This window comes from Syngnathus typhle, linkage group LG7 (genome assembly GCF_033458585.1).
Source record: "Syngnathus typhle isolate RoL2023-S1 ecotype Sweden linkage group LG7, RoL_Styp_1.0, whole genome shotgun sequence".
Lineage (NCBI taxonomy): Eukaryota > Metazoa > Chordata > Actinopteri > Syngnathiformes > Syngnathidae > Syngnathus > Syngnathus typhle.
Window position 1 is genome coordinate 12,405,219 of NC_083744.1, and position 15,196 is coordinate 12,420,414.

Below are 15,196 nucleotides of genomic sequence, written 5' to 3' on the forward strand. Positions count from 1 at the left end.
GCCAGCATTTATGACACCAGGACTGGAGAGCAGTTACAAACACACTTAAGCACACTAAGCATTGCATCACCTCAGTTGTGTACAAAATGGGTTATTAGCTATTTGTTGAGCTAAGAGTCCCCTCTGGTGTCCCCAAAAGTCTTTAAAAGCACCGTAGCTTGCAAGTGTCCACGTGGTGTTTCTCTGCTGTCTTAGTTAAACAATTTAAATTTGCAAATCCAGTGTATCTCCACACACCAAATTGTTTCCGGTTTTGTTAGGCTAGCAGAGAAGGTCTTGCTGGCCCTGACAGGTTTTGGTACTGGATTACATTGGGGGCATTGTGAATATGCTTTACAGTATAGTATGTGAGGTACAGTACAGTATGTGAGGACATATTTCTAAAATACTGTATGATCAACATACTGCGAGTCAGTACGAAATGAAGCAGTAGAATGTCTGGGCAAAACAGAAAAATTAGAAGCAGCTCAAAATATCCTGGATCTATAAATATGGTCTGTTCCGATTCTATCGTTGTGTCATTGTTTTTGAAAGTCAGATGTCATTTTTTAAAACTTCAGCACTGACTGGGCCGGCCTGAAATACTGACAGCAGTGGACTGATAATGAAAATATCACAGCATTATTTTCAACAACACGAGCAATGGATTATTGTTTGAAAAGTGTACTCACTATTTTCCACGATAGTTTCCAATTTGCAATATTTAATGTGCCAAAGGAATAAGCTCGAGCTCCTTCAGCCCCGATGACATATTGAGGGACAGCTGTCAAAAGCAATATTTGCATGGTCAGTGATTCATCCTGCTCCTGAAGGGATGTGGTTATCATCTGCAATCTGCTGTCAGGAATTGTAAGGGAATATCACTTTACTTATTTATTCAAGTAAAAAAGGAAACGCGCACATTGCATGTCACCCAAGCTGACACCATGACCACCTCCATTTTTTAGGTTGCTTCAATAAATGATTAAATGACTTGATACACATAAATTGACCATTAGCAATACGGAATAAAATGTTATGGAGTCATCAACTCAAGCATGGTGATGCTCTGTATATTTCATTTTTTGCAATTTCATGCCTTAGCAGTCAACCCTATTGCACCATTTGCTCTGTTAGATTTATAGAAGCAATATAACTAATAACGTCAATATAATGTCTCCAGTACCTCCCTTGTGTCCAGTCAATGTGTTTTGGCTCACTTTAATAACACAATTTTATGTGGCTCTGCTTGATGAAGTACAGGCAGCCAAGACCTCGTTGCCACCGTACAAACATAATGGATTTTTATGGCAAACATTTGAAGAACTCTAACGGTCCCAGCTTTTGTGTAACATTTACGAAATTAACACTTTGTTAAAATATTCAGTTCTCTGTCCCAGTTTGAAGTATAATTCAAGACCAAAATTAAAGGAAAGCAATCCCGTCTGTCCCTGGTAAACAAATACTTGTATATTGGAGGTTTACATTTAGGTAGACATGACATAGTTGCACTAGCACCATGTCGTAAACTCCACTGTATACTTCAAGATGAGTCGGCTTAATATTCTTTTGTGGATTTGTAATGACCTGCTGCGATCGGCTAGCGACAGGTTCACGGTGTACCCCGCCTGCCGCCCTAAGACAGCTGGGATAGGCTCCAGCATGCTCACGACCATCGAGAGGATAAGTCGTTTAGTAAATGGATGGATGGAATGGCATGCAGACATAGAATCTCAATGACATTAACATTTCCTGTGATTTGATATTTGTGAAAAAGGTCTTGTACCTTATGTTGGGTTGCTGTTCGGCAATTTATGCCATCCTGGAATGGTTATTATGCAAGTGAGACCTTTGCACTGAAAAAAAATCACAGTACGTGGTTATTTTGTTTAATATTCCCACTGTCATTTTTGTTCTGCATGCGGCCGCCCGGTGGCATTAATGAAACATGGCACCCTCAATTATTTGACTTGGTAGTATATGATAACATAAATAAACTTTCAAAGCAGGAGGTATCTGTAAATCGAAGTTTACCACAAAGTATAAACATAGTAATCCCTATTCGGTAAAACAGGTGGTATGTGTAAATTGAAATTTACTACAAAGTATAACCATAGTAAATTCCCATCAGTGGAAAATTATCTTTTAATGACTGTTTTAATTGGATTTCAGAATTATGAACAGTGACCTAAAGGTGCAATTTGGATATTTGGGTGAAATCAGATTTTTCGGTGTGAAAGCATTCAGATTATATATTAAATGCGACCTCAGTCTGTCAAGTGCGTGAACAAAAATACATCTCCAAAAAGATGCACAGAAAAAGAGCCATCACTCAACATAGTGTTTATGGAAGTAAATGTGGTCTGTGTAGCTCGTCTTTTTATCATCTCATATCTACAGAGGAGCATTGCGAGAGGAGGTAGTAATATTTTGAGCAAATGAAGCGAGGCTTTTCGATCCCCAGAGACATCTACTAAAGATGATGTCACATCTGTTTGGCTGAATTACTACTATCACAACAAATGTCCACTTTATGATTCCTCTTTCAAGTAGGATTCTAGTAGACTAGTTAACAGGCGAAATAAGTATTTCCACTACAGAAAAATAGCTTCATAGCAAATAATTGGGATTTTTTTAGCAGTTTCTTAGTCATTTGAAATGAGTAGAATGGACAGGGATATAAACTTCAGTATAATTGTAGATGCTTATCTACTTTAAATAGTATCTTCAAAAGTTAACATTTAAATAATATAATTTTTTTCACAATAAATAAAGAACTGTCAATATTAGGCATTACAACAATCTGTTCATCTACACACTGTACTTTGTTCACATTGCAAATGAATTTATATATGCAACTGTTTTATCTCTGTAGTTGACAGCGGAATAAAGTAAATGAAGAATCTCAGACAAGTGGTCTAGGCAGATATTCTGTAGTTCATGTATTGCTTTAAAACTTTAACAGTTCAATAATATAAAATATATTCACAGTAATTGTAGCAATTAAATACATGCTCATAACTTGAGACAGATAATCTGTAGAACTCACATGATTTCAAATAGTTTTGCAAATATTATAGGCTACCCATTTTACCCTTCAAAACAATTCTTGTGTCTCAGAAGCAGCAGCATTTCAAAGCTCTTATCAGACATCCTGTTTCTCTTTGGCGTAAGCACAAGTTTCCTCAGGCTAAACAGTCCCTCAACGGATGTCAACAAAGTCATTGGTCGGGGGCACAATGTACATTTCACATGGACGTTGTTGATTTGACCTCAATGAATTTGAAATAGTGCTGAATTCAGGATCTTTTGTCTTTTTAAGGAGCTCTAACCAACAAGCAGCCTATTTGTGGTGCCAGAATGTATTTGGATTATGCAGTAGTCATAAAATGATCAATGGTCGTTACTACCATTACTTTCTACTGCATCAATACTTGATCATTGTGATTTCTGGACTGTAAGCCGAACTTGAATATAAGATGTGCCAGCTAAAATTAGTGGAAACCCTGTTTTGTTAATTTATAACACGCACTGGACTATAAGGTGCAGGTGTGTTAATTTCCATATATAAGAGAACACGCACAAATCGGTATAATATACTCCGAGTATCAACAAATAAAAGTCCCAGCAAATCTAGACAAAAACAATGCAAGAAAATTATCAACTCAGAAAACTAGCAAAGGCGAATTAATAATAATTAAAAAAAAAACCTCTTTGCCTTTAACTCTGACAAGGTCTGTCTCAGGACGTGGCAGGAAACCAGACGATTTGATAATAGACAGGGGTAGGCCCAGACTATTTATACACAGGTAATGGGCCACAGGTGGACAGAATCATTATACAGTCTAGATAAAGCGCTATACGAAAGGGGTCCATTTACCATGATGAGGGAACACAAGCGCAGCAAATAAAGCTTCTAAAACAAGATATAATATGACAACATGAAGGAGAGGACTAAAAACTGACTATTTAAAATAAATGACGAGACATGAAATATTGTCACTCGCACATGTTTGAATATAAAGAGGCCTTAATTAATTATAAAACAAAACTGAGACTCTGAAAAATGGGGAAATCTATAACAATTTAGAGCACCGTGACACTAAAAGCAGTTTTAATGATGAAGATTAAAGGGTGAGGAGTCTGCAAACCCAAGGAGACAGAGTAATAAACATTAGGGGTATTGGCATTTTTACAATACCCTTGATATTGAGGGAGAGATTGTTTTCAAATGAAATTAAAATACAGCAGATGTCTCCGGTTCATAACATTGCAAATAAATTGTGGCATGGGTTCTTGGCAGAACATTTCCTCAGTCTTACCCATGGCTTCACAGTTATTTGTGCTCAGAGCAATGCGGGTGATAATGAGCTCCGAGAGCCATCAAACTGGCACATGCCTGTATGGACCAAATGTGACACACTAGCCAAAATGCTGTCACAAAGCTTGTAGAGAACAAGTACTAGGAGTTCTGACAAGAGAAGTACATGATAAGGTGTTTGTTGATGGTTTCATTTGTTCCTGTTGTTTGTGGTGCCATCAAAGGCCACACAACAAAAGACGATTTAGAATTTGTGTCTATGTAAATACACAGTATGGTCTCATTTGTCCACTTTTTTTTGGCCCTACATTCTGATTTCATGTAAAGCAATATTTTGATGGACTGCCAGAAAAATAATTAAAAACTGTTTTGAAAATGTTGCCTCATTTCAAGTCTGTTGCCGCCAGAGACGGGAAACCCGAGTCTGTGTTTTCCCCATGCCTGTGTGGGTTTCCCCTGGGTACTATGGTTTCCGCCCACATTCCAGAGATGGTAGGCCGATTGAGCACCTCAAATTGCCCGTAGGTTTGATTGTGAATGTGAATGATTGTTTGTATGTATGTGCCCTGCTATTGGCTGGCAACTAGTTCAGGGTGTAACACGCCTACTGAACAGCTGACTCCGGGATAGGCTTCTGCACGCACACGATCCTCATGAGGACAAGAAGTTCAAATAATGGCTGCATGTGTAGATTTGATGATTGGAAGGGGTTAACAATATTAAATGGCTTATTTGGCCCCATTTCTTCCCAATAAAATGTTTTCTCTGCAAGTTCAATAATTTCAACCCTGTCTGTCTCTATTCTCTGTCTGCAGAGCAAGCATTGTCCAGAAGAAAATCATCTATTTCCAAGATGAGGGCTCTCTTACCATCCGGCTATGTGAGAAAGGTAATGACAGCTGCCTATCATAGTCTCCCCCCTTGCCGATCATATCCTTCACCAGCAAATATAGGGCTGGGCTTCACCATGTCTCATTTTATTTAATAAGCGCACATCATCTCCCAGTATCTCGGTGCCATTTTTGGAAATGATGCCAAGAAAGGCAGAGAAAAAAGCTGTGTTCTCCTGGGAGTCTATGTTGAAATATTCTTTTGTTTTTTGCCACAGAGCTATGTCTCAGCCTTCAGGTTTCTTTGAATTTGCTGCAGACTAACATCCATGCCAGATTTGTAACAATGCTGCCTTTCTGTTTTGTTTGAGTCTTTTTGTTTGCATTTGGGGATTGAAGCATCTTTGTTTTGAAAATGCTGATTTAAGCAATGCAACAAACTATTTCTCTGATAGAACTCGGAAGTCTTTTAAAAAGTTATTTCCTGACCAAAATAGGATATTATACGGACAAGCAATCCCCTATCTTTATTCAAATGTGTTTGCAAATTTTGCTGTAGAAGTTCTACTCATCCTACAAAAACGTTGGGTAGCATGGCAGGATTTCTTCAAACTAATTTTCTGCTATGATAAATATTCAATTAGCCTCATACTGTCAATGCCAAACACTGGTCAAGGAGAATAATGGATATGCATATGGTTGACTGCGCTTCAAGGCTAAAAGTAATTAATGTGACAATTTGCCTTTGGTTTTGTAATTTTCCAAAAGAGTATTTTTTCTTTCTAATTTATGATGTTTTCTTGACACTGTTTTTTGCAAAAAATTCCCAAGATAATATGAGTCAATCTTTTCTGTGCAGAACGTGTATTTGGGGAGGCAACAGCAGACCCTGCCTTGGAGTGTTGTGCCTGTGGGACAGCCAAATATAGACTCACCTTCTATGGAAACTGGTCAGAGAAAGTGCATCCCAAAGACTATCCCAGTGAGCTCAAATTCCAAGCATGTCATGTATATAGTATATATATATGCACACATATAATAATAATAATAATAACTGGGATTTATATAGCATATAGGCTACCGAACAAATAAAACATTCACTAATATGCTATATCATAAATATAAGGCTTTTTGTTTGATTTCAAACCATACCGTAACATATTTTTTGACTCGCACTAGACTTGCAGTAGCAATGTGGCATGACATTTTTCTAATATGTGATGTAAAATGTGTGCCATGGTTAAGTAGAGGAAATTTATACTAGAGTAACCTATCCAACTATTTACGTCAGGTCCTTCTTCATTCTTGTAAGACAGCAGGTTTTACTCATCCATATTTGTTACGTTTCTGTCCTACAGGACGCGCCAACCACTGGTCTGCTCTGATTGGTGCATCCCATTCCAGAGGTTATGTGCTCTGGGAGTATGGAGGTTATGCCAGTGAGGGGGTGCGACAAGTTGCTGAGTTTGGCTCCCCCATCAAAATGGAAGAAGAGATTCGACAGAAGGTAGAGTTCACATTTGGAAGAAGTCTCAATGGGATTCCATGTGTTTCATTTATATACTTCATTCAAGAAACTTGCTTCGAAATAAATGAAATGAAGTGAGCAAAAGAGTCTTATTGTAGTGAGGAAGGATGATCCTCTTTAAATTAGCAGCGCGTATACTTTACTTGACGTTACCCTCATAAAAACTACTATTCTAAAGGACAGAATTAGTTCTTAAAGTGTGTGCGTATAGAAAAAAAATACTGACGTGCAATTTGAAAAAGGTAAACCAGGAATGGATTATGTTCCACCTTTAAATTCCACAGAGTGGAACAAGTGAATTAATGTTGATGTTTTGGTTCAGTAAATTTTTTTTCAAACTATAACAATTAACAACAACTGTATTCAGTAGCTTTTAACCTGATGGTAAACCTTGTGAATACATCTTGAAAGTTCACATCTGGATAGTATGCTTTCACCCTTTGAGAAAAATTGGTCACATGATTTTGAGCCAAGAAACAGTTGTCTATACAAAGACAGCTGCTTTTTATTGGAGCAGAAAGAAACACATTCACACTACCATTTAGACATTTGATCCAGAAGTGATTTCACTTTAACTGTACACTTGGTGCATGTTTTTATACATTTTGGACCATTCACACATTTAGCCCAAGAGGGGCCCCACAAGTATTTATTGTTGCAAGGTGACTTCTGCTCCTCCTGCTGTCATAATCTTGATGACTTGAACATTTTGAGCTTGTACAATAGTAACTTGAAACAGTTTTACGTAATATGTCTTTTTATCCATGTCAGTAGGGTTGTGATCATTTATCTTAAATATATTTAATTTATATATGTGTTCATTTTTTTTTAATATCCAACACAAAATGTTCAAAGGTAGCTGATGTCAAACAGCCATCAGAGTTAGTCTTTCAGTGAGTATTCATCAGACTGGATTTACAGACTGGATACATTTCCTATTTATTGCTGTATCTAAACATTGTTTTTCAATTTCAAGTGGACCTCATCTAATTTCAAATTGTTGTCACTCAGCGATTAAAAAAATTCAAAATAAATACGGTATTAAAAGGACAGTTTTTGAGTTTTTTTTTTTTAAAAGGTAGTCGAGAGTTTGGGTACAAATCCACAGCCTTCAGGTTGGGAGACCCTGTACTGCCTGATAAATTCCACTCCAACTATGAGTTAGTGAATTGCTTACACCAGCAAAGAATCCGGTCGAAGCAGATTTTATTTTTTTTTTCATACGAGTGGAATCAAACAAACATTACATTGTCTGTCACATGCATTAACCCTAACCCTAACGCTGGAGAAAACAAGAGGAAGGGAAAAAAACAAACTGAATCCATTCAAGCCATGTCATGCCATTTTGAAAAAGCATCAGTATATAAACAACACTACATGAATATATTGTAATACAAAGTTCTGGACCTGTGTTGGTTAATCTGGATCTCCCCGTGCACCACTTTATCCCCCTGTCGTCCACCCACTCTCTCTGGCCATAGAAAGGTGTGTTTTGGCCATTTGCAAAGGAACAATGGAGTGCTGTCAGCGTCCACAGTTTGTGCCTGTCACTTCCGGTTTGGACTGTTTTGTGCACACATTAGGGGCTGACAGACTTTCCTAACCCCATTCTTGGCTGCTTTTGCCTCTTTGTGGTTATTAGGTACTGCAAAAACAATAGATGTTGTTTTTGTGTGGACAGGAGTCATTACTCAAGCAAAAGCCTGAAAAAAAGTTTGAATACATATAATGAACAGGTGCCATTTTGAATCACTGTTTTATTCACGTACTTTCAAAAGTTGTGGCTCAGTTACCCATTGCATTGTTTACTGAGTCTTACTTTTTGCAATGACAAAATGGCCTTCCTTATGTAACCTCTTTAAGAATGTGCCACATTTCATCTTTCACTTATTTAAACAACATTACCATCCAGTCCCAAATTTGAAAATGTAGGAAAATATGGTTTCAGATCATATAACTGTGACAGGTTGAGTAGGCAGTTTTAAACCAATGTGTTTTCAGTTGTGAATCAAATTGAGTGAAAGACTTTCTTCCCATTGTTTTGAAAAGACTGGTGTTCTTGGGCAAAGCTCGAATTTTTCTTTGCCAAGTCTGCAATCTGGGGGAAAGTGCAAACTGTACTCAGTTGTCAAACTTTGTGGCTGTGTTGGCGCTGGTATGTCATTAGCGGCCACAGTTCATTCTTTGTGGAGCCCTCTGTCTTCGAGCCAATTAGGAAGCAACTCGAACCTTGAGTTGAGTGTTTGTATAACATGCCACTTAAATAATTCACCACGATAAAAATGAGGAGACGCAAAGTGTTACTGAGGTCTCCATCAAACGACATTGAGGAACGATGGTCTCACTACCCTAAAACATTTCTACCTCTGTCCTTGATGGAATTTCTGATGGGAGGTGTGCTGATGTAAAGAGAGGAGCAGGACCTAGGAATGTGCAATTTGAGAGAGTGAGAGCAAGCTTGTGTTTGGAGTTGCTGAACTAAAATAAAAAAATCATAGATTCGTTGAAATCGACTTGACGATCATCACTTTTAGCGTCGACTACAAAAAAAATAGATTTAGTCTAAGTAAATTTGACAAACATGCTGAATTCAACCATTGCTCTTGCATGTAAATGAAGATGTCCCAGTTTTTACACCAAGCACAGACTACCGTATTTTCCGCACTATGAGGCACACTTAAAAACCTCCAATTTTCTCTAAAGCCGACAGTGCGCCTTATAATCAGGTGCGCCTTATATATGGACCAATATTGAGCCACTACAGCAGGCGTGTCCAAAGTCCGGCCCGCGGGCCAAATGTATATATCTTATATATGGACAAAGTTTTAAAGTGGGCCATTCATTGAAGGTGTGCCTTATAATCCGGTGCGCCTTATAGTGCGGAAAGTACAGTACATTCTGTTACCAAGTTGTTAGATGAGTCGGGGACGAGGCAATACCCTATGCTGGAATGCCCACAGAGGCAGAAGACGGCTCCAAACACGCCCGACTATACCTAAAAACGGCACGTAAATGAATTTATGCTTGTTTTTACTAAATGGGTGCCAGTCTACCAAAATAGGCCCCATGGTCTTGCAAATTAATGCCTGTGGCTAGGTACTAGGCACTGTGGCAAATTCATATTGCACAAGTGAACATGTCTTAATATAAAAAGGAATTTCAATATTCAATATTCTTTAATTGAGCAAGCAAGGAACTGCAGCTGATTGTGTTTAATTTTTCTCGGAAAAAATTATTCATGGGAGATTATTACTTGTTTTGAGTACATAGTGTGTGCCTCTTCTCGCTGAGGTATTCTGCAACCTCTTAGACCTCCATAAATAATGAGGCTCATGATTATTTACTAAAATATGTTGTTGCAAAATATATCAAAGTTTACAGTGTTTGTTTTCTATAATAACATGCATAACAGCAGACTATACCATGCGTGAGGACAGTCCATCATGGACTTCCATAAAAATGCTACTGTTGCCGTCGGCATTGTAGTGCTAGTGTTTGTTGACCTGGTCATCAAGCTTACTCTGAAGGGTGGCTGTCAAATGGGCTATTTTTGGATTTACTGTCACTCATCTCAGAGGGAAAGAGGTTGTACTTGGCTTGGCAAAATGTGTGTGCGCCTGTGTCAGTATGTGTATAATTTGAAACCACTTGAGAGTATCATTATTATGCCAGCATAATGCTTTGTGGAAAATGGTACTCTATATCTTGAGATGCTTTGCTGAAGTGATGACATGAAAACATCCACACAGTCTTCCAGACACACCCATGTGAAAGATCACAATTCTTTGGGGGGAACTGAAGAGCACTTGTGACAGGCAGAGTCTTACAATTGGCTCTAATTGGCTACTTGAATGAGACAAGTGAGCAAATCAAGCAAGGGAGAAGACTGTCAGCCAGGATAAATCCTCTCTAGTGTTAAAGATACAGAATCAGTCCAGCAAAAAATGCATTGGCATAAGCTTCCATGTGCTTTTCTAAAATGGTTGAAAATTAATCCATTCATCCTCATTGTGTACTCTGAAGCCAGTTCTAGTTTATGTCCATCATCCCACTGTGTTCAGCTTACTGAGGAAGGTCTTTGACACGATAATTCCCACAAGTCTCTAAGGAAGCAGGTCCGAGTTCTGCCCACAGTTTAACCATTGTAGTATACTAAGGAACCTCAGCCTGCGGTCGAACCCTTATAGCATACTAAGGCTGTAGATCTAATTGGCCTCTCCACCAAGAAGATATAGTGTGTTCATTTTAACTGAACCTCAAGCTAGAGAGACAGCTCGGATCACAGATCACAGCCAATGACTTACCGATCAGGTGATGACACACCATAAGGACAAGAATTGCTGGCAGCGGGCCATTAAACATATCTATTTGATAAAATTTGCTTTTCCAGCAGCAGCGGAATCCTAACCTAACTGACTTTGGGAGAAAGCTAATTAGTCACTTGATAATTGTGAATTGGGCATTAAGTAGAAATTGATTTCATATCATAGCTACATTTAAGCATCAAACAATCAATAGCCTGTCTGTATTTAAACACTAAACAATCAATGGCCGGTTGGCACGGTGTGCACTGATTAGCACGGCGGCCTTACAGTTCAGAGGGTGTGAGTTTGATCCCACCTCCGATCCTCCCTGTGTGGATTTTTCATGATCTCTCCATGTCTGCGTGGGTTTTCTCTGGGTCCTCCGGTTTCCTCCTACATCTCAAAAACATGCTTGGTAGACTGATTGAGCACTACAAATTGCAGATGGTTGTCGTTGTGTGCCCTGCGATTGGCTGGCAACCAGTTCAGGGTGTCCTCCCCCGCCTACTGCCCGATGACGGCTGAGATAGGCTCCAACATGCCCGCGACCCCCGTTAACCGAGAAATGAAAGGAAAATCCACAATTGTTTAAGAGTAAAAGATTAGAGCTAGTGATGCATAGCTAGTAGAATCATTCAAAACAAATCTGTATAAGTGTTACTGTAACCATAGTTCAGCTTTTCTTTCCCAGTTGTTTTACCTGCACTTTCTGGGATGATATACATGCCAGGCTACCCTGACCAGACTACATCAGCCAAAATCTTGTGGCAGATAATATAATTTTTATGTCTTAAGCTTCAGGCAGCAGTCCACGAAACTTTTTCCACGTACAATAGTGAAATGCAATTTCGGTGTTTCCTCCCTGTTTTTACAAGTGGTTATAAACTAGAATCTCCTCATAAAGTTACTTTATACTCGTGACAGGGCCGAGGGCATAGAATTCATGACTCTTCTTAACGGAGTTAAATCTTGTCCCTGCACAGTGTCAAAGCAATTACTGCAACTTTCTACGATGTTGTCTCCTCTCAAATCACCTGCTCTCACTTTCACAAAATGTTTCTTCACCTACATTTTCTGTTGACTTCTTGTTTTAACTTAATTCTCTCTTCCTCTTTAGTCCGCACAATTGTTTTACCTCTTTATTTGTTCTCATATTAAACCCGAAAGCTTGCAAAAGGAGTTCAAAAAACAGACATATTTGAAAAAATGTTGATGAGGAAAAATGAGAAAAATAACCAGTGAACATTCAACACGAGCCTATGCCTGAAAAGAAAAAAACAAGATGTATTTAACAGACAATACTACCACGGTTGCTAAATAGTTGCCGATCCACAAAAGGTTATGGACTTTTATAACCCGGGCCGTTGTGGAAAACACTTGGGGACCACTGGGCTATATGGCGTTTTTACTTAACACATCAGGAGAGTAATGTGAGATCTTTAAATATTTTAATACAATTTCTCATCGACACACATACGCGGTATAATTCAAAGCCAGAGGCAATGACATTACCTGACACTCCAGAAGCAAAAAAGAATTGCAGTCCGTAATCAGTTTTGCTTCCCGAAAAGGAATGGCTCTCGACAGCAATTCGGATCAGTATCTGTCATCCGCGGCCAGCAACTCAACATTCATAACCTTGATAAATGTCAGCACCTTTTATTTCCCAAGTGATTTAACATTGGAGCAAGTTTTTATTATGTACTTTACTTGAAAAACTACTAACAGTCAGAGATGACAGTCCTAGACAAATTAGAACACTCAGAAAAGGTTATGATTTAAAAAATGACTTGGCATGATTAAATAAAATGTAATCACACAGTTTCTCTTCAATTGTGCACTTCATTCAGACTGCATTCTATTATTTTTCAGATTTGAAATGTGCTTAGTTCACTTTCTGAAACAATCACCATACACTCTAACTAATGGCACATTAACAACGACGATTGAAATTTAACTAAATCCGTCCATCCATCGATCCTTCTATTCATCCATCCATCTTCTACCGCTTATCCAGGGTCGGGTTGTGGGAGCAGCAACCCAGACTTCCTCTCCCAGCCACTTTGTCCAGCTCATCCCAGGTGATCCCAAGGCATTCCCAAGCCAGTTGAGAGACATAGTCTCTCCAGTGCATCCTGGGTCATCCCTGGGGTCTCCTGCCGGTGGGACATGCCTGGAACATCTCCCCGGCTAGGCATCAAGGAGTCATCCTAATGACATGCCCGAGCCACCTCATCTGGCTCCTGTCAACGTGGAGGAGCAGTCCCTCACTGATGACCGAGCTTCTCACCCTATCTCTAAGTGAGGAAACTCATTTCGGCCACTACTATCCAGGATCTTGTTCTTTCGGTCACGACCCATAGCTCCTGACCATAGCTGAGGGTAGGAACGTAGATCGGCTGGTAAATCAAGAGTCCGCACAACAGCAGACGCTGCACCGATCCGCCTGTCTATTTCACGCTCCATCCTGCCCTCACTAATGAACAAGACCCCATGATACATGAACTCCTCCACTTGTGGCAGGATCTCATCCCCGGGGCGTTCCACCCTTTTCCGACTAAGGACTACTAAGAACCCCAATGTGCAGGCGCCCACATTTACTCGGCTTCTCTCCACGTGGACAACTCCAGAGTGGAAGAGAGTCCAGCCCCTCTCAAGAGGACTTGTACCAGAACCCAAACTGTATGTGGAGGAAGTCCGACTACGTCTAGTCGAAACTTTTCTGCCTTGCACACTAGTTTGGGCTCCTTTCCTGCCATAGAAGTGACATTCCATGTCCCAAGAGCGAGCTTCTGTAGCTGGGAATCAGACCGCCAAGGTCTCTGCCTTTGGCTGCAGCCCACAATAGACAATCAAACAGTCAGCATTTTCTTTAAGGCTCACAAGTGTATCTTCTTTTGTAAAAGAAGCAGTGCTTTTTCACCCCCGCATTAGTCTCGCTGCCATGTCAATACACAGGTGCATTGCTCACAGGATGTGTTAATAATTTCACACATAAATCGCTCCAGAGTATAAATCGTACCCCCTGCCAAACAGAAAAAAAACTGCGATTTATAGTCTGGAAAATACGGTAATTGACTTCAAAGCACCCCTTTAATATTTTTGTCTTGTTACGTTTTGTTGTGTATTGATTGCTAACGTTTCTTAGCAACGTGCCGTGGTGCTCGGTGGGTAATGTGTGATGACGTGTGGTTGAAGAGTGTGGTAGAACTACAATACAAGCTCGTGAGTACTGATGTTCGCCTCCAGTGTCATCATTGTCGGCTATAATCGTCGTACCCCAAGTTATATAACAAGTTTGTCTGAATTAGAGATGCAAAGTATAGGCAGGCTCATGTGTGCTGTATGTTTGGAAAGTTCATCACTGGAATAAAGGCTGTTACAATGAAGTGCATTCACCATGATTCTATTAAATTAAATGTGGTTCCGAATTTAAACTTAAAATTGGATTGTGGAATGAGTTCGACGTTTGTTCTCACAATTAAATTGTTTTTTGTCCTTTCTGGTTAGGGTGATGAAGTTCTGACCGTCATTAAAACCAAAGCTCAGTGGCCAGCGTGGCAGCCGCTCAACCTGTAAGTATTACATATTTTTACTTTCACCAGTGGATAAAGGCACAGGGAGAGACGATTGAAATTACTGTCGAGATGATCAGGACTTTAGCAAAAGTGGGAAACGAAAACTTGTTGATAGACAGAGGTATCATCAACTCCAGGTCCAAAATGTAGTAACCCTACCATTTAACAACACAGATTACGTTCTGTTTCTTGCTACTTGCCAAAACAACACAAAATTACAGTACTTCAGTTAATTCCATAGTTTCACTTTTGGGAGTCACGGAGGCAAGCAAGATTGGACAACTGAGGCGAACAACATGACCAGGAGGGCAGCCAGAAAAGAAATTAGCACACTATTTCACTGAATTTAAAATTCACATAACTGTGGCAAAAAGATTGTGTAAAACCAAAGTATACTCCTGTTGTGCAGTATTTTTTTAACATTCTTACCGTATAACTATTGTAGCGATAATAAGGAATAAATTAGAATGAATTAATTAGCCCTGGTTTACTGATGCTACCCCTACTTGGGGCACCACTTCTGTTTTGGGATTAAATTTAGAAGGCTTACACAGATGAAAACCCTCTGAAATTTGTCATTAATTAGAAGGATGATACATTTGAATAATTTTGAGTAAATTTGAAGCTTACGAAAAGGTTAATAGCTTTTATTTATT

At 39.3% G+C, this 15,196-nt stretch overlaps 1 protein-coding gene across 1 annotated transcript in view; it reads left to right on the top strand.

Annotated features, from left to right (window-relative positions):
* Window positions 1-15,196, top strand: part of spon1b (spondin 1b) — a 39,523-nt gene that overhangs the window by 16,909 nt on the left and 7,418 nt on the right. Inside the window, exons 4-7 of the mRNA XM_061283189.1 lie at window positions 5,116-5,189; window positions 5,990-6,112; window positions 6,489-6,637; window positions 14,473-14,537. Of these exons, the coding sequence (XP_061139173.1) occupies window positions 5,116-5,189; window positions 5,990-6,112; window positions 6,489-6,637; window positions 14,473-14,537 (411 nt within the window). The remainder of the gene's footprint in view (window positions 1-5,115; window positions 5,190-5,989; window positions 6,113-6,488; window positions 6,638-14,472; window positions 14,538-15,196) is intronic.